This window comes from Brienomyrus brachyistius, chromosome 1 (assembly GCF_023856365.1).
Source record: "Brienomyrus brachyistius isolate T26 chromosome 1, BBRACH_0.4, whole genome shotgun sequence".
Taxonomy (NCBI): domain Eukaryota; kingdom Metazoa; phylum Chordata; class Actinopteri; order Osteoglossiformes; family Mormyridae; genus Brienomyrus; species Brienomyrus brachyistius.
In genome coordinates, this window is record NC_064533.1 from 4520610 (window position 1) to 4546106 (window position 25497).

The 25497-nt window shown below is 49.0% G+C and overlaps 1 protein-coding gene across 4 annotated transcripts in view; it reads right to left on the reverse strand.

Annotated features, from left to right (window-relative positions):
- Nucleotides 1-3156: 3156 nt before the first annotated feature.
- mon2 (MON2 homolog, regulator of endosome-to-Golgi trafficking) overlaps nt 3157-25497 on the reverse strand; it is a 30923-nt gene continuing 8582 nt past the window's right edge. The window contains exons 3-35 of one of the 4 annotated variants that reach the window (XM_049008504.1): nt 25362-25489; nt 24155-24286; nt 23836-23965; nt 23438-23535; nt 23209-23334; nt 22914-23105; nt 22488-22612; nt 21927-22066; nt 21325-21478; nt 20170-20411; nt 19275-19356; nt 18963-19144; nt 17752-17864; nt 17424-17528; nt 17242-17322; nt 17072-17145; nt 16887-16977; nt 16697-16798; nt 15584-15694; nt 15194-15369; nt 13834-13996; nt 12943-13236; nt 11238-11436; nt 9783-10417; nt 8953-9096; nt 7788-7805; nt 7292-7420; nt 5925-6115; nt 5370-5430; nt 5145-5268; nt 4669-4876; nt 3996-4078; nt 3157-3777 (exon numbers count right to left, since the gene is read on the reverse strand). In XM_049008504.1, coding sequence (XP_048864461.1) covers nt 3614-3777; nt 3996-4078; nt 4669-4876; nt 5145-5268; nt 5370-5430; nt 5925-6115; nt 7292-7420; nt 7788-7805; nt 8953-9096; nt 9783-10417; nt 11238-11436; nt 12943-13236; nt 13834-13996; nt 15194-15369; nt 15584-15694; nt 16697-16798; nt 16887-16977; nt 17072-17145; nt 17242-17322; nt 17424-17528; nt 17752-17864; nt 18963-19144; nt 19275-19356; nt 20170-20411; nt 21325-21478; nt 21927-22066; nt 22488-22612; nt 22914-23105; nt 23209-23334; nt 23438-23535; nt 23836-23965; nt 24155-24286; nt 25362-25489 — 4997 coding nt within the window. In that variant the 3' untranslated portion in view covers nt 3157-3613. Of the gene's footprint in view, nt 3778-3995; nt 4079-4664; nt 4877-5144; nt 5269-5369; nt 5431-5924; nt 6116-7291; nt 7421-7787; nt 7806-8952; nt 9097-9782; nt 10418-11237; nt 11437-12942; nt 13237-13833; nt 13997-15193; nt 15370-15583; nt 15695-16696; nt 16799-16886; nt 16978-17071; nt 17146-17241; nt 17323-17423; nt 17529-17751; nt 17865-18962; nt 19145-19274; nt 19357-20169; nt 20412-21324; nt 21479-21926; nt 22067-22487; nt 22613-22913; nt 23109-23208; nt 23335-23437; nt 23536-23835; nt 23966-24154; nt 24287-25361; nt 25490-25497 lie in introns of all 4 variants that reach the window. The other 3 variants (XM_049008489.1, XM_049008496.1, XM_049008512.1) reach the window with 3 other exon arrangements.

The window sequence follows — 25497 nt, forward strand, 5'->3', positions numbered from 1 at the left end:
CCACACACCCAAAAGCACTGTCCCGCTTTCATACTTGATCCAAGACAGCTGTCCCTTCCATGAACTACTCTGTCACACTATTTTTCTTGTCACAGTTGTTACATACTGGCCTGTCACTAGCAAATAAAAAAAAAAGCAACTAAACAGAATGTGAATCATTCACACTCATTTTCGCTTGGGGAGATACAGCAAAATAAATTTCTTTCAGAGCCATTTTGGGAAATTTACAAGCTTGTAAAGCCCTTCTATCATTACATGTAACATAAAACCAAGTGATCTCCACCCAAACACTCATCTCCGACAGCACACACTGATCCCATAGTTTGTTTACCACTTTGATAGCTGTTCATCCTAAATTATAATTCACTATTTATCCAGACATAAAACCTGCTCTGCCATCCAAAACTCGCCTCCAGAAGTACACAGCGACCATCTTAAGTGTCGCCAAGATAGCCTTGCGGGTCTCTGTGGGCCACGCTGAAAGCAGAGCGCATTAATAATCTGACCTGTGTTAACACAGCCCCCAAACACTCTTTTCCCTTACGCTTTCCCCATTTCAAAATCACTGCGCACATTTCACATGATCTGCGATTACCATTTTCTAAGACTGCCAACTTGAGTGATTTGGAAAGCTTTAATGTGACAACACACTCTGTGTATGTGTCTGGTCCTTAATTACTTATGGGAATATGGGCAACATTCATACATATCAGAAAATTTTGCAATTTCCAGGCAAACTCTCAGGGCCATTAAAAAAAAAATATATATATATATATATATATATATACTGTGGGGTGTGGGGGGAAACTACTTCGCATCTCTCTTAATAGCAACAGCCCCATGACCTACATGTTTGTCATATTGAAGGCACCACTACATTGCCCAGGGGCGAAATCAAATATCTGCAAAATTAATGACTTTCCTCACATTTCTCCTCCCTTGTGTGAAGGAACCTTATTAAGCCAAATACCTTCTGAGAGAATAAGTACCGAACTTATGGACAACAACCCAAACCAAGGTATACAAGCACGAGGGGAAGAATAATCTATAACAGTTTGCACTTTATTTCAGGGGTTAAGACATGAAGTTTATGTACATTTGTGGTAACAAAGACTTGCGTACACAATAACCGTGACAACACTCTGACCTTATATTACTTATATACGTGTATATATATTTATTACATATTTATATATACACATATATATGTAGTTGATCAAATGTTTGAATGCATTACAAATTTTGCTACAATGCAGGCCAATTCATAAGTGTAAAGAAAGGCATCATTAAGTAGACCGCAAAATGTAATCCAGGAAAAACTCCCCTTGCAGAGAGAACAAAAGGCAGCTTGGTCAGGGTCCACCCGTCCGCAGCAGTTCACCAGCCCTAGCAAGGCAGTAGCTTGCGCAGTCATCTCCGTAGCGGGCAATGTCACAACCCAACCAACAGCACAAACTACTACCTCAGCCAGGACGTGGTGCAATTCGCGGGTCCGGCGCCGCAGTCCTCCTCCGTCCTCCCGCAGCCGCGGCGTCCCTGAGAGCTCCGCGAAATCGGACTCAACTTCCCGCTCCTCCAGACTCCATCTTTAAATTCCATTCCACATCAAGCAGACCCGCTCCTCTTAATTGCCACAAACCCACCAGATCCTCTAATCTGACCCCACAAACCCCAATATTCCCCCATTCATCTATCAGGACACCCCATGTGCAATACAATGCAATCAGACAAAAACATTCAAAAAGCCCATACAAACCCATGCCTTTCACACACATACAGACCGAATACTGAAAACACCCGATGGCACAACCATCTTTACACATGGAATACTAGAATCGATTAATTAGCTGGTTAAATATCGATGCTATGACTAATGCCATGGCTCAGACAATTCAACCTTTCCAGTAATCGCGGGCCAGTGATGCAGTGGACAAAGAAAATATCCGCACAGATTTTTAAAAAATATATATGTACTGTTTAGCGGTTTATAATAGAAAACGTTACATTTGTGGGAGATCGTCGGTGGTCCGTCTACCTGTGCAGCGGACACGTGTGTCAGCCCGGCTGGAATAAAGCCGGCGAGGGTCCGTACGTGAGAGCCCCCCAAGCACAAAGCCCCCTCAGAAAAAAAACCATTCCACATATTTAAAACAAATCTGCCTTTGACGATGAATTCCCGTTCAATTATTTCCATGTGAAACGCATATTAGAAGCACAATAAAGAGCAATTAGTTGGACAGACACGCAGCTAGCATTTAGCCTATAAAAATACAATAAACGTAACATTAAATCATGAGAGCGAAATCCTTTTAGACTTTCAATGAGTCTGGATATCTACCATTCCTAAACGAAAAGGGTAACCATTACGAAAATCCGCGATTTTAATACAGCACGGCGGCGTTTTAAGTATTTCTGAGCCGCCGATTTAACGTAATGAGCACGAGACCAACAGCATGATTCCTGCCCATGAAGGCGCCACAGCCTAACCATCCTCCATCCTTATTCCGCTACCCGCCTCGCAGTACTGCAGACCGAGCACTACATCTCGTCGGTAGGCACACACGCCGATCACCCACGCCCTTTGGGATGTCTTTTTCAGTCGGCACCCAGCCGCCAAGAGCGTCCCCCTCCCCCCAGTGGCCCCGACAAACACCGCCTCCTCTTTCCCAGCGCGTCCTCTCCGCCCCGCATCCCGGCTCTTCTGACAGCGCTTCAGGGTCCAGCCTGAATAAAATTCGCGGGAAACGTCAGACTAGGCGTGCAAGATCACGTGGTACACAACATCCGGAGAGGACTGTGGGAAATGTAGTTTTATGCACGTACCGGGCTGACACGAGCTCCATCCAAAACATACATTCAAGCACATTGCGCACAACCCAGTCAAGAAAATTGCGTGCATCTGATGTCTCTAGACATTCGTATACCATTTCTGCACAAAATACGTAAAATTCTTATTTTACTATATCAAATGTGGCTAAAAATCAACTCACTTCACTAGAACACAACTTCATATAAAGTGGCCAGCAGTATTGTTTTGCAAAACTGGTTAAGAAGCAATACTGAGGCAAATTTAGGAAATAACTACAATTATAATGTATAATGTTGCGTTTCTCATATTTTGTACATATACGACAAAGACATACCATGAACACAGAAAAGATTTATACAGCTTTTAATTTATTTTACACACAAGTACATCCCAACTTGGGTTAGATGAAAATGAAACGGAATGTTCCGGCTCGCACTTGCGTAAAACCCTTGCTTCTGAAAAAAGTGCACAAAGGACTTTATTGATTTTTGCTTATATGTAAAAAAAAAAGAAGTAATACCTCATTCTTAATTACATAATCGACACTGTCACCACACACTGTACACGTCCAAAAACACTCGAGCTATACTGTAGCAGGTAATGCAGAGGTGACACTCAGCTGACTTGTAGAAGAATAGTCACTGATGTTGGTCAGTTTCACGGTCAAACGGGGCCCCTCTCGTGCACAGTGACGATGTATGGGCCGGACTCACGTGAAACACGTCCACATGCGCGATAAGTGCTAAGACGGTCACAGCCCCACTTGCCCTCCCTTGCTGCACCTACTGCAAATGACACAGATTGTCATGACTCTCCGTTTTGCACTTTCGTCACTGGAGGCTGCATGAAGTCTTGGAAAGGTCCCAGCGCCTCCTTCAAGGCCGAGCAGACCTCGGACGAAGAGCACGTAATGCACTCCACCAGGGTGGGGTAGAGGGCAATCACCTGAGCCCATGTGTTCTCATCAACTGGAGGGATAACCGGGGGGGGGGGCGCAAACAAAGAACTTCTGAGTTACGAGATCTGACAAATCTAATTTAACATCAAAACATTCTGGGTTTCTCTCCCTATAAATTACAAGATGCACTGCAGCATTAAAACTACAGTACAATACTGCACACAAGCTACCATGGACCAAACTCCTCTGCATTACAGGAGTCGCTACTTTTCATGTGACTCGACTCACTGTTTTCTGGCTGGGTCTTCCTGAGTGAGTCCATTAGGGTGCTAATGGCCTTTAGGACGAAGATGATTTCAGTCACTTGCTGCCTGGAGGTGAAATAAACCCACATTTGGCTGTTGAGTATACGGTGCTCACAGAAAGTCTTAGGATATTTGCTTAATTCTGTAAAAATGTTGCAAATTTATTGGTTTCATAACAAAAGTCCATCGACAAGCAATGTTTAACATGACTGCACATATCTTCCACAAAGACATTTTCTTTTACTGACTCCTTCAGTTCTGTTCCGGGTATTTTGCTATTAATTGCAATTGTATTCAATGGCTCCCAAAGAGATAATAAACAAAACTTTTGGTGTTTTGCGTTACTGCAAAAGGTGGTACTAATTAAAAAGTACCCAATAAGACTGCCTATCAAAAAAAAATTCACTGTTTGTAATGTGAAATATATATTTGTAAACAAAAAAAAAAACAGTAGATTTTTATTACACAACCAATAAATTAGCTATATTTTTATTGAATTAAGCAAGCATCCCAACACTTTCTCTAAGCGCTGTACATGTAGATTAAGGTGCACATCATTTTTATTATTCTCAGAGGAAAACAAAGTGTTAACTTCCAGTGCAAAACCCTCATGCACACCACACCCCCAACTTCGGCATGGGCTGCGACAGACTCGCCTGGGCAGTGGACAATGGCCGCTCAGACGCTCATTCTCCACATAGCGCCGCAATACATCCTGCGACCTTTTGAGGAGGACGGAGAGGGCCACGCGAGAGATGTAGCCCTCCTGGGGCGTGGCTACCTTGCCGCTGAAGGAGAAGTGCAGCAGGGTCTCGAAACACACCTTGGAGAAGTCTTCCCGCAAGCGGATGTCAATCTCCGCCTCTGTGAGGGATTCAGTCATGGGATTGGTTCAGAGGAATGCTGGCTATGTTCAGCTGAGCAGGGTGTTAAGCAGGACAGACCGACCAACCAATGTGTTGCACCGCACAGTCTTGCAGGTATGGGCAATGATATTCGAGAACTAGGTGTATGATGGCTTTCAGTCAACTTTAACTTCTAATATGTTAATTGAAAGTATTAACTGGATAGCATGTGACCTCATGTGACATGTTGGGTGCTAATTAAAATGCATCCTCCCGCCTCTCCTTACCTGTAAACGAGGAAGACTGTGAATGAATGGATCCTTTATTGAGCATCGCCATGATTTGTCCAACAAAATCTTTAGGGATGAAACTTGCGAAAGGCAAGATCTCCGTGCTGATCAACTGGACCACCTGAAATATTTGTTGCACAATTGTAAAAGACCTTGACTGAACATACTTAATGCGCAAGAATCGAAATGTTCAGATGGGTAAAAGAAAGAGAAAACCTGTACCTCAACATCTATCATTTCATTCTTCCGGAATTCCTGACTTGATAAATTATCAGGCGGAGAGCTGTGAAATGGAAAGAATAAGGGTGCATCTGTGACGACATGTATTCTATAACCCAGGTACGCGGGGTCGGTGGGCTTCCCCTCGCGAGGGTCGGTGGGCTTCCCCTCGCGGGGGTCGGTGGGCTTCCCCTCAGAGCAAACACATGACACTGATTTATGCATCTCAACTCGTACTGCCAAATGTTCGAGGTCCACAGGCTGCCGTTCGAAAAATAATAACCAACTCATCAGCTCAAATCAATGACAATGTTGGCTTTGGGAAGATACCTTAAGATATGCGCAAGCAAACATGTGGTCACAATTTCACAATTTGACCTTGAGGCATGAAGGATGATACACAGGGGTTGCATACCCTATTGTTTCATGAAAATACACAAGCTTCAATTCACCTCCCAAGACACATCCTGCATGGCCTGCCTTCACAGCATCATCGGAGGGAACACTTTGATCTTAGGCAGGTTACTGAAGCCTGAAGTGGTGAGGTAGACCCAGTACCTTTTTGTGAACAGGAAGTCCTCGAAGGCGGCGGCCAGTTCGGGCCACATGGTGTCAAACTTGCTGGAAGAGGCGTGCTGGCGTGCCACAGGAAGGCCCACAGACAGCACCTTCAACAAGGAGGACACCGCCAGCTTCCAGGTGCTCTCAGAGGGGCACGCGTACTTCAGGCCTAAGGGGATCCTCAGCGTCTGCAGGAAGAGAGAGTCGCCAAGATTAACAAGCACAAGAGACAGAGAGGGAGAGAGTGCATGAGAGAAAAAAGAATGAATGTCCAGAAGTTGAAGAAAACTTTTTTCAGCAAACGCAGCAGAAGTCAAAGTTGCAAAGAAAAAACTCTCCAGCGTGAGATTTTAATGACTTGCTAAGAGATTACAGAGTGGCACGATCAATGGCAGAGGTAGGACATGAGATTTTCTAACCCTGGAAAGAACTTGTACTCAAACCCTTATTAGTCCAAACCCTTATGGCCCTCATATTGACTTTACCTTTGAAACTCGTACTTCTCACCACTTTTGAAATGTGCCCATTTAATCCTATTTGAAGCTGTATGGTTTTTCAGAGAGACACTGGATTCACAGGAATTGTCCTTTCTATCCACAGTATCGGAACCCGAAAACGGAGCGCCGATTCAGTGATTCCGACCGGACATCACAGCCAAATTAGCAGTAGCTATAACCATCTTTACCGAGGAGCTTTGACTGAACTTCGTTGAAATGTGGACTTCAAAGAATATAGAGACCATATTCATAGTACAGAGTACCGTGTACTTCAGAATCACACCACACTATCCCTACTACCTGCTAATGTTTCCAACATTAACATTCAACATTTCTCACACTGATGCTGGAGCACTTGCCTTCAGTGCCCAGTACTTCTGCATTCCTTTATTCAAGTCCCAGATCTATTCATTCAACCACAGATCACTGATTTGAATCCTTCTAATTTTGTGGTCCTACTGAAGCAGAACCTAACATAGACAATGATCAAAAAGAGCCCCATGAGTTTCACGGACACCAACCACAGCAACTGAAGCGCTCATGATGTTTACAAAGGCAATCATGTGGAAATTCTGGTTGGAACACTGATAAACAGGCTAGAACAACACCAATACATACAAACCCAGACCTGCACTGTCATCTCAATTTTATAGTCCACAGACATAAAATGCAGACCCACTCTTCCCTAAACATTGTCCCAGCAACCATCTCAGAAGACATGATTTTGACTGTTGTGGCTAACCGTTGCTAGATCCTGTCACGCATTGTCTTAAACATTATAGTCTCTGAGGATACACGCCTCAATGCATCCAGAAAGTTCCTTCCGAAGAGTGTTAGGACTGGCCTGTCAAAGCTTCAAGCCCTTACCTTGATGATGTTCTGCAGAACCTTCTCACTCACAACAGCCTTGTGGCAAGCTGTCTTCTGGTACAGTTCCACTACGATCTCTAGGGACCTCTCAGCGAAGGGGACGTAGTTTAAGGCCACCCACTCAGCCTACAGATCAATCACAGAGAGGTAGAGAGAGAGAGCACACTTCAAAACAGCAGCCAACTATGCTCTCCCTTCCCCTGGAGACAGCCTGGAGGATCAACATGACCAACATTTCCACAAAGACCCCACCATGCAGGGACAGCCCATAATAAGACTCAGATCACTGGATGGAAAAATAATCAATCACAGACAGGAAACACTACAGCCATGACAGGAAGTGCCAGTTACAAGACACGATGTGTAAACTGTGAGAAAGCCCCATCCATGCAGTTAACTCCACCCCCATCCATCCATCCATCCATCCATCCATCCATCATTATTCAAGTTCGGAGGCTATTAAACTGAACTGTCCAGAGGAAGTGGAACTCACCGGTGCAAACAGTTGGATCTAAAAAGTCGATCCGTTGTGTTGTCAGAAAACAGAACGAGAGAGAATTATACATCTGTTAGCTAACTTGCCTGGCAACACGTGTCGTGTGTCTGTTATGGAAACAGCCACAACACTATGAGAAGACAGCCCAGTACTGAGGCATTAAGATTTAAGAGCAAAATCACCCGTTTAGGTAAACCAGTTTATGCCCACACACCAAACTGATTTGAGTACTGAGTGCTGAGTACTTTACCAGTACTCCAGCATGTCTCAGCCCCCAGTACAGTCCGGCTAATTTTCTACTCTACTGAAAATTCAATAGAGTCTGGACGTCAGCTTTAAGGTACTATACGAATGTTTATGTACACCCGCACTTAGGCAAGCAGATTAGCAGTGTGCCTAAAATATTAATGAGATGTGTACTGTGACGCCCAAGAGTTAGTGATCGGTATAAATTCAGTGTATCCTTATGTGTATTAAATACAGTTAGCGGACCACCCCACACGTGAGTGATTTGGTACGTCGTGGAAGTGATAAGCGCTGAAGTGGCGGTGAAGTAAGGGACTGATCAGCAGCCAAAACATCATTTGAAAGAGGAGAGACTGTGGATAAACAAGGCAAAAAGACGTCGGTGGTGTGGCGCTACTTTTTGCTGTTTTAGTCCGAAACATAAGGACAAGGATTCACTGAATTTATATAGATTACTAACTTTTGGGTGTCACAATATGCCTCTCATTCATATTTTAAATGAACTAATAATTTGCTTGTCAAATTGTGGGTGTTAGGAAACATCCCTAATAAGTACCGAAAAGCTGGCGTCCAGACACATTGGTACATCGCTTATGTAAAACCCTGAAATTCAAAACTACAGCAAAATTTATAAAAATGTGTTATTCGTAAACTTTGCCGCCGGACTCAATTGCCCACCCAAGACCCAAAAGATGTTAGGAGATACCTGTTTTTGTACTGACAGTACCAAGGAAGCTAAAGCACACATTTAAGTAAATCTACAATTTAGTTCTGGACAGATGGAGAGACAGGAAAACCAAATAAGACTAGTGGTGGAAGAACTATACTAGGAGAACCTAGTGCTCGTAAAGGATGATTCCACGTCTTCCTGTCACCCGCAGTGCACCAGGTCCTGGCACCAACGAGGACAGCTCACCTGGTTGTACTTGGCGTTGGCTACATGCTTGGTCTCCAGCTTGCCGTACTGGGGTGGCTTGCAGGAGAACTCAACGAAGCGCAGCAGCTGCTCGAAGACGGCAGGGTACATGGCCTGCATGTTCTCCGGGCCCACGCAAATGGCCTACAGGGGGCGCAAGATGCACAAGGTCACCCTTAAAGCTGACTTACACTTGTGTCAGGCCATGGTGTAGGATACACGGTTACTGACGGCGTAGATTCTACACAGAACTAAAATCAGAAGAACAACATCACCAGCTTAACACAGGATTAGTTTATTTTTAAAATATAATGAGCATTAAGTAAATTTTTTGACAAATGGGAAATGTACCGGGCAAAAACAACCCAAACCATCTAAAAAAAAAAAAAAAAGATGGATAAAGACCTTAACTGTAACTCTTATGAAAGCTGTCACAATAAAAGCTCACAGATTAATCAATAGATACCAGATTACATTCAGCAACTGTCCCCGGTCTCTCCTAAACCATTAGCACTGTATAGTGGGAATATTTTTATATGTATTACTGTAGGGAGTTCTCACGGAAACTCATTTCATTGGCTACATCTACCGCTGTTTGCTGTACTGCCGTGCATCTGACGAGCAGATAATGAGCTTTGGTCCCTTTGATTTAGCAACAAAAAGTAGAGAGGAGGGGCCGAGCCCACACACGCTGTGGGTAAGACTGCAACCCTCGCCAGTGTTTGACAGTTTAAAGGAGCGAATATAAACACTTAGAGCGTGCTGTGTAAATACATCCTGGCGTAAACAGACGCCGGATGGCCAGTGTCTGGCCTTGGACTTGCCCCCACCTTCTGCAGCACGTCCAGCGCAGCCAGAACCACGTCCTGCAGGCTGGTGAGCACGGCCTCTGTGTACGAAGGCAGGATGAAGGGCGAGGCGTCCGAGCTGATGGGTACCGACACGGCCCCGTGCAGGATCATGCCCAGCTTCTGCAAGTCCTCCATGCTGAAGCTGGCCTTGATATGCTGGTAGAGGGTGGGAAAGATCTGCACCAGGGCGGTGAGGAAGGGCTGGCTGGGGATGAAGGTCAGCTTGTGGCCAGGGCCCGGTGGCCGCGTGCTCTCCATGCCCGTGCGGTACCACGTGTTCCAGGCCGCCCACCACAGGGCCGAGTCCTCCAGCTCGTCGGCAGGGGGTGGGGCATAAAGCTGTGGCTCCGCCCCCTCACGGTGGGCCGGCCTCTCGGCCGCTGGGTCGGCTTGTGCCAGTGGCCGGCCGGGTATGGGGGTCGGCATGGTTTCCGCGAGGACGGGTACGCCCATGATGACTAGGGAGTCAGGTCTCTCTGGGTCCTTGGCAGGCGTGACGATTTGCAGGATCTCCTGGAAGCTCTTGAGTGCGGCCAGCGAGACCTCGTTGTTCTTGCTGAGGGCAGCTGACTGGATGTGGTCCAGCAAGACCTCCCAGGCTTTGCAGAAGTCTCCTGTGAGGCACATTTACATAACTAGAACACGAGCTGGAAATCTTCACGTTTCAGTGAGTTACCCTTACTGCCAAGCCACCTGCTGCTGATCTAGTCCTCGCCTTTATCAGGATAAAATCCGGAGCGGGGCGATAGGGGCACTGGCCGCAGCTGAAAGCTGATTGGCACGTGAGTGCCTGCTCCCCTGTCACTCATCGATTCAAAACATATCATTGGCTAATCAGAAGGTTGGACCCTGTCCATTAAACGGAATTAATGGACTAAAACATAATGCATTTGAATGGTGCTAAATACTTAATACATAAATCCAGGCTGGTAGATTTCTTTTTTGTTGTACAAAGGATCGAAAACATGGACAGTCTTTCTCAGCACACAAGCATATCACTATTTAATCTGGTTATGTGTGATTCTGATCGTCTCTTTAGGTTTATGCGGTAGTGGTGGACTAGTGGTTAGGGATGCACACTTGTAATGGGAAGATTGCAGGTTCTAATCCCCGCCCAGCAAAATACCACTGAGGTACCCTGAGCAAGGTCCCCCCCCACGCACTGCTCCCTGGGTGCTGAATGGGCTGCCCCCAGCTAGTCACATATGGGTTAAAAGCAGACGACACGCTTCATTGCTGTGTGATGTGGTTTGTCAACTAATCACTCCTCCTTCCTTCCCTTATGTTCAGTATTCATGCTGTCATCCGACTCATACTACATTTCATTAGGCCAGTCATGGCACCTTAATGAATAACTTAACTAATCCTGTACTGGGGAACAGCTGACAGCAGTATGACAGTCAGCAGCGTCTGGCCCCCCGTCCCCAAACCCACCCAGCGACTGCAGCAGGTATCTCCTGGTGTTGAAGATGCGAGCCACTCCAGCCAGCGTCATCACCCAGGTCTCGGCCCACTGCTTCTCCGCTGTGTCCCGCGAGTGGTGGATCAGGATGTTCCCGCCTCCAGACTCGATCTTCTCCTTGTCCGCAGTGGTGGAGGAGTTCCTCACACAGTCGAGCAGATGGAAGAGCACCTGTGGTGCGTGTGCGTATGCACACGCGTGCACAGAAAGGAAACATTAAGTCACACGCCTGACACCTGAGCTCTACGCACAGCCCACGCACAAAATCCCACGATTTTGTACACTTTTGTACATATATGTTGTATTGTATTGTTGATGTTACACAATTATTTATTCTTTAAGATTTCATTTCTTTTATTTATTGTACTGTCACCCATTCACATTCACGAAGGTTAGGGTGGAAGATTCCGGTCAATGTGAAAATTCAGCCATTAATAAAAATACTGAAGAGTTTAAACGTTAGTGAGAAGAATTCCACAGTTAAAAAAACCTAGTTAATATTAAAAGACACAGCATGCAATCTATGAAATACCATGGAACACTAATATGTATATTGCATAAATATTGTATTGTTCATGTTTTTGGCTTACCCTTCATGCTAAAATATTGCCATTTAATTGTCCACGGGCAACTCATTAAAAACTGTAAACGGCCAATGTCAAATCCGTGAATATGGAGGGATCACTGTGTACCACGGCGGACTCAGGAAAAGCAGTATTTCAGTGCACTGCGTACTTGCATATGTTTGACAGTAAAGAGTCTTGAGCACGCTCTGAGCCAATCACAGTCATTTTCATCTACGCTATCAGACCCAATCAGATTGCGTGGCGCATTTGTGAGAAATTAAACGAAAATGAGTGAGGATCTGGCCAGAAAAAGATATCTTTAGCTGTATGGAAACATTTCGGATTCCACAGAGACAATATTCAGCAGAAGCCAGTGATTTGTGGGCACAACTCTTGGCAACACCATTAGCTTATCTGACAGACTATTGTTTTATGAATATCGCAATACATATAGAAAAAAAAAATCAAACATCACAATATCTTGCACCCCTAGTTTGGATGAATGCATTTGTTAAGTAAATACACTATATGGACAAAAGTATTGGGACACTTGGCCATTACACCTACAGGAACTTTTATGATTTCCCATTCTAAACCCATAGACATCAGTATGGAGTTGGCCCCCCCTCTGCAGCTATAATAGCTGCCACTCTTCTGGGGGGGGGGCTTTCCACAAGATTTTGGGGAGTGTCTGTGGGGATTTTTGCTCATTCATCCAGAAGAGCATTTGTGAGGTCAGGCACTGATGTTGGACTTGAACCCCTGGCTCGCAATGTCCGCAATGTCTAGTTTATCCCAAAAGTGTTTGATGGGGTTGAGGTCAGGGTTCTGTGTGGGCCAGTCAAGTTCTTCCACACCAAACTCATCCAACCAGGACTTTATGGACCTTGCTTTGTACACTGGGGCACAGTCATTCTGGAACAGAAAAGGGTCTTCCCAAAATTGTTCTCACAAAGTTGGAAGCATAGAATTGTCCAAAATGTCTTTGCATGCATATCTTTCCTGTGGGTACAATGGCCAAGTGTCCCAGTACTTTTGTCCATATACTGTAAGTGGATGAGATGGGTAAACACGTTACACAAGGTTCGGACCCAGTGGGCCAGGCAGCTACCTTCCAGACCACGGTGTGCCAGGTGAACGTCTGCAGCAGGGTCCCGTGGGCCGTGATGGTGGAGAAGAGCGTTTGGCCGGCACTCTTGCGGACGGCCGGCCGCGGGTCCACGCACAGCTCGCCCAGCTTGGAGTACAGGCAGAGCCAGAGGCAGTCGAAGGGCGGGGCTGGGTGGAAGGGCCGGTGCAAGGACACGCCCCTTTCCTGTGCCTGCTTCTCAAGCAGCACCTCCTCCCTATCCAGCTCCTGCTCAATGGCTTCCGCCCTTTGGAAGAAGTAGTCCGAGATGTTCCACTGCGGACATCGGAGAAACGAACCACCCCGTCAGCAAATAAACCATGTGGGAACAACCTTAGCCTAACAGGAGCACTAGCGAATAAATACTGCAGTATACCTAAGAGTAAACATATGCTTTTACGGCAAGAAATGGGCAGCCTGTCTCTCCTGTTATTACGCTCTGCACAGGCCGAACACAGTAACTGCACCGACACAAACTGAGAAACTAGGTTTCACAGTTTTTTTGACTGTCCAGCCTTATGCGTAGTACATGGGTAAATGACAGTGTACTTTCCAAAATGTATTATCCAAAACCAAGTATAGGTGAACCAAGATATTTTGCCACAAGATAAATCAGAGCCTAAAAAAGAGACCCATGTTGGTCACAACTCAACACACAATCTTGATAAAAGATGTAATGACTGTGTTCCGCCTTTGTGGGGCAGTATTGTTTTCCACCCCAATTCATCCTTGACATATTTGGTGAGCTTAAAGGCTTTCCATCACTGCTCTAAGGGAAACCAGCAAAAAAACAGCTCAAAGCAAAAGATGAACTACAGAGCGACAGGGTTCAGCTAAATGTCTGTGGTAACAGGACGTGTTCCGAGTGCTCACCAGGAGGCCAATGGAGGTCAGGCTGATGTTGAGCTCCTGGTTTTGAAGGCCGAAGCTGCCAGCCACATCCACCACAATCTGGAGGCATGTGCAAGGCATGGTCGGTAGGAAGTCTGTGACCACCAACTGCAGGCACTGGAATGCCGTCCGGATCAAGGATTCCCTGCAGAAGGCAGACACAGGATTTTGAGTTAGTAACGTCCACATACTATAAACACTAGATAGAAGAGAATAGCACAGCATTGCATAGAATACTTTATTGATCCTCGTGGAGAAATTCTCCTTTCACCCATCTTGCTCTCCATAAGACATACAGAAACCTACAGAAGTGAGAGTAAACTTGGGAGTGTCAGTGCAGGGTCAGACAGCATGCAGTGCCCCTGGAGCTGGGGCTTAAGGGCTGCAGTGCCCCTGGGGCTGCGGGTTAAGGGCTGCAGTGCCCCTGGGGCTGCGGGTTAAGGGCTGCAGTGCCCCTGGGGCTGCGGGTTAAGGGCTGCAGTGCCCCTGGGGCTGCGGGTTAAGGGCTGCAGTGCCCCTGGGGCTGCGGGTTAAGGGCTGCAGTGCCCCTGGGGCTGCGGGTTAAGGGCTGCAGTGCCCCTGGGGCTGCGGGTTAAGGGCTGCAGTGCCCCTGGGGCTGCGGGTTAAGGGCTGCAGTGCCCCTGGGGCTGCGGGTTAAGGGCTGCAGTGCCCCTGGGGCTGCGGGTTAAGGGCTGCAGTGCCCCTGGAGCTGCGGGTTAAGGGCTGCAGTGCCCCTGGAGCTGCGGGTTAAGGGCTGCAGTGCCCCTGGAGCTGCGGGTTAAGGGCTGCAGTGCCCCTGGAGCTGCGGGTTAAGGGCTGCAGAGCCCCTGGGGCTGCGGGTTAAGGGCTGCAGTGCCCCTGGAGCTGCGGGTTAAGGGCTGCAGTGCCCCTGGAGCTGCGGGTTAAGGGCTGCAGTGCCCCTGGAGCTGCGGGTTAAGGGCTGCAGAGCCCCTGGGGCTGCGGGTTAAGGGCTGCAGTGCCCCTGGGGCTGCGGGTTAAGGGCTGCAGTGCCCCTGGGGCTGCGGGTTAAGGGCTGCAGTGCCCCTGGGGCTGAATTGGCTTATTCTCCCATTTGTATCAAGAAGGACAATTCATTTAACACAGAAAAGTCCCGTTTCCGGAATCTAAACCAGCATCGCTCAGTCCCTGGTGGGTGATGTTTTGTCTGTGATGGGTGAGGTTTGTTAAAAAAAATAATAAAAAGCTATAAATAAGAAAGTAATATGAACATGTACTTGGCAGGTGAGTAACCTCACTTTGCATTGTGGGGGTCAGTGAGCCATGTAAAACCTGGCTGGAATGCCAGCCCCTAGCTGCGGCCTCGGCCGGTCTGCTCTCTCACCCCTGATCATTGCGGATGGCCCCGATGACCCCCAGCACCAGGGGCCAGCCGGGGCCTAGGCCGTCGCCTTGGCTCTGCAGGATCTGCAGCACGCTCTCCAGCTGCTTTTGACGGATGTCCGGGTGGATGATGTCAGACAGGTCCCGCAGGGGGCTCAGAAGAAGTTGCTGCAGTCTCTGAAGCCAAAAGATGTCGGGCATTATAAACTGACAGAATGCCAGGCTCCTCCCTTATACAGGTGCCAGCAAATCACAAAACAAATATGGCTGCCAAAACACACCCCCTTTTACTTCACAGCTAAACAGAAATTTGAAATCACTGGCTGCACTATATGGTAGGGCTGTGCATGAAAAATGCCCCCCCCCGCCCCCCTCCAAATCGCTCCGGTACCTGGTTCTGGGGCAGTGGGGGGTCATGCTTGTAGGCCAGGCCGGCTTTTATCAGCGCGGTCACAGCTTCGGCTCCCCATTCCCTCATCCGGGTGTTCGGGTGCTGACACACCTGAGGGACGGGAATTCACGGGCGTGCACACATGCACGGATCAGCAGGCACTAAGGAAGACGCTTGCAGAGGAACATTCCAGCACCCAAAACCCGGAAAGCAGGGAAAGTGGAAGAGAACATCCCAGGAGATGCTACGTCCGGTAAACAGCAGAATATATTACTGTGTGTATGTGAAGCCTCCTATTACAGCAATTTCCTGTCAAGCAGTTTTTGACTGTCTGTGTTTTTAAGCACCCCAGTGCCTGAACGCCTGTCTGTGAGCATTAATACCAGAATTCATGAGGTGGGACGGTTCAGTCAATCAAGGTCCTCATACTCATTCATGTCACAATTAAAAGTGCGATTATCCACATCTATGTGGGGAGATCTGTGTTGCCTTTTAATTTAACATGCAGCACTTAAAGGCACCTTTTTCATCCCAGGACACAAATTCTGTGAAAGGATACACTCGCATTTTTAAAATCCACACAGAAAAACACCCCATGTCCTACATTTATTCCCAGTTTTATCCTTTCACAAAAAATGTGACAGCGGACAGCAGGAGATGATACAGCGGGCAGAGTGAAGCAGGGGAAGCAAGCAGAGCCGTAACTCACCTTCTGTAAAACAGACACGGTGCGAGAGAGAGGGAGACAGAGAGAGAGAGAGAGAATGAAGGCAAATGCACCACAGGTACAGAGGTTTCAGAAGTGACACATCGTACAAACACAGGGAAGTGCAGAGTGTTGTTAAACAATAAAACCTAGAGCGGATATAACAGCCAATGTTAAGGTGAATCTCGCAAGAACATACAAAAAATAACAAATATAACCGAGACGGAGCAGGGCATCGGCCACTTAAGGTCGAATCGACATGGTATCAGCCAGTAGGGGGCGCAGTGGTTAAGGAGTGGTTTTCAGATATTTTTGACTGTATCTCCATGTTCTCAAAGACCGTACTGAGTTCCACAGACAGCATGGTCACATGAACGGCAGAGGAAGATTATGATTGGTGTTCTCACCTCCAGCAGGTGGCCAGTGAGGGGTCTCCACAGGATTTCGATGCGGTCCATGTTGACCAGACCGGTCTCGAGCAGCTTGGCCACCGCAAACAGGGACGGTTCCTGCACGAGGGATTAGAAGACGGCCAAAGCATAAAACACCACGAATCCGCAGGCTTACAGACAGATCCAGAACGTCCCAGATGATCACCTTGTTGTTGCCATATGCCATCTCCATAGCCTCTAGGGACAGGGAGCACAGAGCATTGATCAGATGATGCAGGGACACGTCGTCCAGATACCTGGGGCAGGGGGCACAAGGGGCAGAGTGCAGGGGGTCATTCTTCATCCAGACCTTAGATGGATCCCCAGAATCAAGTGAATAGACAATCTTACTGGGAGCTTTCAAACAGCCTGGAGAGGATGTTGGAGATGACTGGGAGATCGGTCATCACCGCCGTGGTCAGTACCTGCAGATGGGGAAAAGAAGCCCCATTATGAGCATTCCGAGAGCAGAGAGCGCCCCCCTGTGGCTTTGTCTGAGTATGACAGGATGGGGCTCTCACCGTGCTGGGACCCTCTACTGCCCGTCCAGGTTTCAGAGCACCTCCAGCCCCAGGCTTCAGGCCTAGGATCCACACCAGGTGCTGGAGGACAGGGAGAGTGTGGGGGGGGGGGGGTGGGCGGGATCAGTCTGGGAAGCGGCATGACGGAGGAGGCTGGCAGCGTGGGGAGGGGGCGAGGGTACCTGCAGGGTGGCCAGGACCAGCTGCCATGACGTGCCCAGCATGGCTCCGTGGCAGTGTGCCAGGTTCAGCAGCGTACGCATGCACTGGATGTTCTTGGCCGTGAGCTGGGGGGGGTGGCGTGGGGGGCAGAGAAGACCAGGACAGAAGCAGGAGACGAGAAGGAGAACGGTGAGAAGAGCAAGCAGACGAACACTGACGATCTTACGATGGAATCATAGCTTTAAAAGCGGATGAAGAACTCGGTTACGTGTGATCTAAGCAGCCGCAGAACAAAGAACCGAATGGTGCGAGTGTGAAGGGGGGGCGGTCCGACAGAGGGAGCCTTACCACCACGGTGCCCTGAGACTGGGCCGCCAGCGGCTGTCCAACAGCCACCACCTGCTGGTGGGACTCACTGGACGGGCTGATCATCTGAACGCTCTGGCCCTGGATGGAGTACGCTGAGTAGACACAAGGCACACAGAGGTCACGAGCCAATCACCGATCACGCTCAGCCAGGTGACAGCCCCTCACAGTCCAACTTCGGGACGTGGGAGGGACTTAGGAGCCATGAACACAGCATACATCCAATCACCAGAAGGATAGTGGGAGGAGTCAGAGGGGTGTTTATTCTTGAGTAGCAGAAGTAGGAGTGACTGAGGGGACAAAAGATACTCCCCCTGGCCTTGCAGTAACACATAATTACACCTGATTTTAAGAAAGAACAGGCAGTGCAAGAGAACATAGAACATGCTTGAATGGTAAATGGTAAATGGACTGCATTTATATAGCGCTTTTCTACTCCTACGAGTACTCAAAGCGCTTTACATTTCATGCCTCACATTCACCCATCCACACACTCAGTCACACACCGGTGGCAGAGGCTGCCATGCAAGGTGCCAACCTGCTCACCGGGAGCAATTTGGGGTTCAGTGTCTTGCTCAAGGACACTTTGATGGGGTCAGGAGGAACCAGGGCTCGAACCTGCAACCCTCCAGTTGCCGAACGAAAGCACTACCTCCTGTGCCACCATCTTCCCCACCATCTTTGAACATGGTGTCCTCGGTGCCTAAGGCTGCTCCCCTATTTGGGTGCACTGAATGCCACGAGGTAAAAGAGGGCTGTGTTCTTACATAATACTCTGAACAATTATGGGGGCATTTCAGGCAGAATTTATTTCTCAACCATTAACTGCTGAATTGGGGGTGCTGTCGCTTTAAGCGGATTTCCGCTTCCACCATCACAAAACTAAGTTAGCTGCTGTAGAAACATTAATAAGAAAGTCCAGCACTACTGCAGCAGTCACGCCCAGGGCCACCATACTCCCGAGGCAGATTAAACCCCCTGGAACGAACTATTCACGGCGAAATGTCACCTACTGGTCGCGGCACATTCTACCTTCATCGGGTTTTAGTGGAGCACATTATAGGCTGATTCACACATCCAGAGCAGCCCCAGTTATTCACCGCATGACTATAATACCGGAGGAAAGGGTCACAGCTTGCAGAACGAGAGTCAGCCAGAAGGGGGCAGCAGTGAGTCCCGGAGAGAATACACACCCTTGCTGGAGAGGCTGGCCGTGGAGCTGCTGAGGACAGTGAGGGCGTAGTGTGGTGGCAGCGAGGCTTTGCAGATGGCCGTGATGAAGGCGTCACGTGGTGTGACCAGGCCAAGCCGGCCGCAGAGCGCAGCCATCGTCAGCTCTGCCTTCAAGATGCTCTCTGTGGCAGACTCATCGGTGCTGAGGGCACGGAGGTCAGAGGGCACGGAGGTCAGAGGGCACGGAGGTCAGAGGGCACGGAGGTCAGAGGGCACGGACTGCATTCCGTAAGACCAGCCTCTGATAGGGTTGTGCTTTGGAATGGACTTACCTGGCATCCAGCAGGAGGGAGAGGGCAGCCAGTAAGCCACACCAGCACGTGTTGACCATCTCCTCCCACACCAGCCGGGAAGCTGGAGATAGAGAGGAACTTGCTGATGACCTGACAACAACTCTGGGTTTTCTGAGTACATTACAATACAATACAAACAACAAATAAACAAATTTATTTTTGTATAGCGCATTATCACAACATCACACCGTCTCAAAACGCTTTACAGCATCCGCACCCAAAGCCCCCAGTGAATAAGCCACAGGTGACAGTGGCAAGGAAAAACTCCCTAGAAGGAAGAAACCTTGGGAGGGACCAGACTCAAAGGGGGAGCCCATCCTCCAGGGGGCGGCAGAGGAAGCCCTAACCCTAACCAGACCCAAAGGGGGAGCCCATCCTCCAGGGGGCAGCAGAGGAAGCCCTAACCCTAACCAGACCCAAAGGGGGAGCCCATCCTCCAGGGGGCAGCAGAGGAACCATAACCCTAACCAGACCCAAAGGGGGAGCCCATCCTCCAGGGGGCAGCAGAGGAAGCCCTAACCCTAACCAGACCCAAAGGGGGGGCCCATCCTCCAGGGGGCAGCAGGGATACACTCTGAGCTCCATACAGAAGAGACACCAGAGGTGCCAAAGAGCTTCACTTCCTACAAAGACAACTATGACTGTCCTTGAACATCAGTATCGCCATGTGATGCAGCGCCAGTAGTTTTTCAGAAAAATTCACTCAATTCCAGATTCGAGATTGAAGAACTGGAAAAAAAAATCACCCAAACTACAACCTGTACACGACTTCCTACATAAAGACGCCATCCCTTTAAGATCAAGAGGAATCCCCTTACACCCTCTCCTCCATCTTGTGTTTATGGTTGAATCTAGTCCAAGAAGCTCCACCCACCTGGTTCTCGTTGATCTGTCAGGTCCTGAGTTTGGTCGACCGTCTCCTGGCTGAGGGGAGCTTTGGAGCACGTCTGAGATGCCTCTTCATACTTCTCGTCCCCCTCCTTCTCCTTCTGGGCCAGCTCTCTCTCGATCATGGAGGTGATACCCCTCACCAGGTCTAGCAGAGCACTGAAGGCCACTGAGAGGCTGTAACCCTCTGGGATGCTAGGTGGTTCCACCTTGTCCAGCATCTCCAAGCTGTGGACACACGATGACCATCAAACACACACACAGTCGCGGCTAAAGAAACCGCATCCGCCGCCCCCAGCTTCTACTTCGCCAGCTCCAGGCCATTTCTCTTTTGTTTATGAGTTCAGGCCTAGACATCACCCCCCCCTAAAGTCCCCCTCCCAGGAAGCCGTCTGCCGACTCAAGCTTTCTCTGGGAAAGTGCACCCCACGGGAAAGCTGGCCATCAGAGGCGCTCAGCGCCCGGCACCTTCATGCTCTGCCCCGTCGCCATTGGTCGCTCTGTTTTCTCCTTAAATGGACTCGCAGCTTCTCTCACAGCTGAACTGCCAGGTTGACTCCCCACAGCCACATGTGCAGCCTCACTCCGTGCCTAATTACACACGCTCAGGTGCTAATTAGCCTCGTTACAAGTGAGGAGCAGGAAGCTCTCAAGCAGATGTTCTCAGCACCCCTGGACAGACAGCAGCTTCACACATGGGTGAACAGGAAGGTAAGCGCACGGCGGACTGTCCCACTCGCTTTCCTTTCCACCTTTCTGTATAACCCATTAAGGAGTAGTTATTATAATCAGATAAACACAAGGCACACCTATTGCTGCAAACATGCAAAGTGGGCTACAGGCCACACCTCCTGTTCTGGCAAGTATGGGGGGGGTGTAGGTCTGAGCCCTTATGTAGGCAAATATGTAACAGGACAACAAGCCACACCCCTAACAAAGGGAGAACTGAACTGGCCTTCGGGGACAAATAAAGTTATTTTGAATTTGAATAAGGGACACAGGCCACTCCCCCATGCAGCAAAAAATATACAGTGAGCAACAAACCACACCCCTTATGGTAGTAATCATGACATGAGGGCTACAGGTCACACCTCTGTGTTCATGTAACCCCAGGTGAAGGCTACAGTACACTGGTACTCACTATGTGGCCTTGGTGCTCCCTTGCACGCTGACAGTCACCAGGGGAATCCAGGTACCGCGGTACTCAAAGGCGGCCTGTGGGCTCAGGGCCCCGCTGGCTGCCCCTGCTCCTGGGCCCCCCTGGGCGGCTGCCTGACCCCCCAGGCCGGACACACCTGGAAGAGCAGAGCGTCGATCCGCTTGTAAGTGTTACACTCTGCACAAAAGTATAGCAAAGACCACCCCCAGCCTTCAAGCTCATGAATATTCATACATGCTCAAACCCAGAATGCATCATGATTTCTATCATTTCTCTGTGTCAGAAGTGATTACAGTAATGTGGGCCTCACTGCACTGATTATTCCTGAGTGTGTGTCCTTCAAGAAGGCAGAAGATAACAAACCCGCTTAATGAGCCACTTAATTTCAGCAGAAGCTATTACCAAAAGCGGCTCATTTTGCTTTGTCGGTTTATCTCCCGACTCTTTAATAAAGCACTTCATTACATAGGAGCATAAAAACAGAGCGAAATTCAAAAACAGCAAGCTCACAGGTTCAGATCCTCAAGTACTACGCCCCCTGCTGCCCTTCGGCAGAGACGGCGGGATGGAGGCGGAGCACTGACCGGACGAGGCAGCGCTAGGGGCGGGGCATCCTGTGCTGGGGGCGATGAAGAGCGACTGGATGAAGGAGCCCAGGGCATTGACAATGTCCCGGAAGACCTTAGTGGAGTGTGGCTTCATGTCATAGGACTGGCAGAAAGAGCTGATGAGGAGGAGAGGAGGAGAGGACTCAGGATCTACTGCAGCCCAACCCAGCGCCCATGGACCAGAGCCATAAGCCAGGTGTTTCTCAGACAGAAATTCAGATAACTGTCCTGAAAAGGCAGACACAGCTGGATGCTAGGTGGTGGGCGGCGGATGTGGTCTCTTTAGCCGCGACTGTGTGTGTGTTTGATGGTCCTCATGTGTCCACAGCTTGGAGATGCTGGACAAGGTGGAACCACCTAGGAACTCTGCCACTAATTTGTTCTATAAATGTTCTGTGGATGTTCTGTACATGTTCTGCAAATGTTCTACTGACTAACATTCTGCTAATGTTCTGTGAATGTTGTTTGAATGTTCTGTAACTGCCGTCTGACGGCTGCACACGCCGCCCAGCACACAGCCACACACAGAGTAAGTACCGTAGCAGGTGGGGCTGCACACACAGCCTGTGGATGGATTCTACTGCCACGGCCCTCAGCCACTGTGGCTTCTCCCCATCCAGGAACTTCACCAGCAGGGACAGGAAGATCTCGCACTCGGTTACCTGGGCCACACAGAAGGGCAGAAGAGTCCATTTCAACAGCACTGGGTAGGAGGGGCGATATTATAATTTTATATGGTGGAGAGGCCATAATTCATACAGAGGGGGGGTATTTATCATTAGCCAATGACAGGTTTTGAATTCGTGAGTAACAGGGGAGGGGATACTCCGGGGGCCAATCAGCTTTCAGATGGGGCCAGTGTGCCTGTGGCCCCACCCTACAATACATCCCATACTGTACTATATTTATACTGAACCAGCAGAGCAGCGCTCCACCTCGCCCAGGTCATGGGCGAAGCCTCACCAGCAGGCTGTAGTAGTGCTTGATGAGGACAGAGACGACGCGCAGCAGCCGCATGCAGATGGGGAAGTAGGGCTTCTCTGTGGCGGCGGGCGAGGCCACGCCCCCTCCACCCTGGCGGAACTTGATGTTGGGCGAGAAGAGTTTGATGACCAGTGGACACACGCGTTCCTTCAGCAGGAAGCAGAATTCGGGCTGCTGCGGGAAGTGGAGGCGTGACGTCAGATTCAGAACGCTACAAGAGCTCTATCAGGAAGCACAGCACCACCTCTGGGTAGGGAGGGGAAGTGCGGTTCACCTGCAGAAAAACTTCCGGGAAGTCATTCAGGACGGATTCCAGCAACTCCAGGCCAAACGTGCGCGTCATCTCCGTCATGCCCACCAGCCAATAGGGGGCGTCAGCATTGACCAGCTGACACAGATCCTTCGCGTGGAAAAAGAAAAAAATAATATAAGGAATCCCATAGGACACGAAGCGGGACCCCTGACTTTCAGCAGCTGGTGGCGATGGGAGTAGAAAATGGCACCTGGAACAGCATGTAGGCGTCCTTAGCGCTAGGCCGCAGAGTACTGATGGACCTGCGGCTGGTGTTGCTCTGTACTGGCTGTGGTTGTTCCTCCACACCTGCAGGGGGCGCACCAGAAGAAAAATATTAAAAAGATATGGGAAAGCTGAAGCAGAAGCTGAAGTGACTGAATGCATAGTTTATATTCACCAAGGCTGGCAAAAGGGGTGAGAGCGAGTGTCTCAATTTAACCTAAGTGGACAGCTACACAGTACTCTCAAATATTTTACAAAGAGCTGCAATTCAATCAAGCTCTACCCATTTAATATCTTCTAAGTAGCCAGTTGGCAGGCTTTTGCATCTGCCTGCCGTATGCTGGGTCTCACCCCCGCTGCAGGAGACACCAGCAATGCCCTGACCTTTGAACTGCTTGTCCTCCGCCACCATCCTCTCGAAGACCACAGTGACGACCTGCCGCACGGTGGCCGCCGCTGTGTTGTTGGTGATGTTGTCCTTGGTGAAATGGAGGCGGAAACACAGGACGATGGCCTGGAGTGAAGATGAGGGAGACATCAGAAACATTGTGACCCTCCTAACATCAACCCCAGAATCTCATGCATGAGATCAACAGTATCAACCTCATCTCCGCAGCCAACAGATGGCCCTCTAACCTGGACTGGCATCGCCAGGACCCTCGGGGTGAAACCTCCAACCATGTACGTCAGACGGTGGCCGTACCTTAGAGAGAACCTCATCGTGCACGACCGTGTTGGTGGTCAGCAGCACCAGCACCGTCTGCAGCAGCTTCAGCTCTTCCAGGCCGTTCTCCATCAGCTGCCAGAGCATGTTGATGATGTTCCCTGCAGCGGCCTGCCCGTAGGGAGACAGACAGTAGCAGTGTTCACAGACACACACACACACACTCGTCTTCTGTCATACCCCAGTAACCAAACACAGCCAGGCACAAATGCACAGGCTTTATTCGGGGGGGGGGCACTCAACTAAATAGAGACCAAATAAACAGACGAATTGATGGGCGGGCATACAGAGGGACAGACAGAGAGACATAGACTGTCAGACAGACAGACCCACTGACATTGACTACTGGACCATCCAAAACAGGGGAAAGACCTTAGTGTATGGTGTTTAAAAAAATCACCAGCAGGGGGCAGAGGTGGTGACAACACACCGCCACGTCACCTTTTCTGTCCCGGGCTCCACTGGTGTCATGAATTAAAGATCCAGTTCTGGACTGCAAAGGATCATGGAACATGGCACACAAATGACCGTGACATGACAAAGACTGACTCAGGTCTGAAGTTTGCCCTGGCTACTCTAGTGAATGTTACAGCTCAGTGCCGCAGTTCAGTCTCAGAAGAAAAAGAGAGATCAGAAAACACACACTTGTGAAAGAGTGATTTTCTGAAGACAGACCCCGCATCCACACAACAAAGAGGAAAAGCCGAAAGAGGCTTAACTTTCGCTCCAAAAATGTCATGGGGGGGGGGGGGGGGTATCTTTTGATCAGCCGTAATCCAGAAATAATGAACCAATCTATAATTATCCTGACATATTCACTCCAAACAAGTTCATCACTGTACTCTGATTAAATCTTAATCATTCTTTGATTAAACCTGTTCGCTATAAAAATGACAACCTTCATGACGATATGTTTTGAATTTTTTTGCAACAGATGTTTTTTAATACAACTAAATACAATACAATCAATACAACTAAAGATTACCTTAAGTCAGTATGCTTTTATTTGTCAAAATTCTGCAGTGCTAGCTGACGAGGTACACGACGAGAGCAAGGACAATGACGATGGCAACAAAAGGAGCGCAAATCGCCCATATGGCTAATCCAGGACACAGTGAATAATAAAATAAAATAGATAATAAATAATAAAAAGAGCAAGAGGACTGTGTGAGCCGGGAGGCCGTACCTCAGACACGACCTCGTGTGACATGAGCCTCTGGATGGCAGCCAGGCACAGCTGTGTGATCTTCGGCTCCTTGGTGCCACAGCCCATGAGGAAGGGCTGCACCACCTCTGAGCTGTGCTCCTTCAGGGCTGCAGGG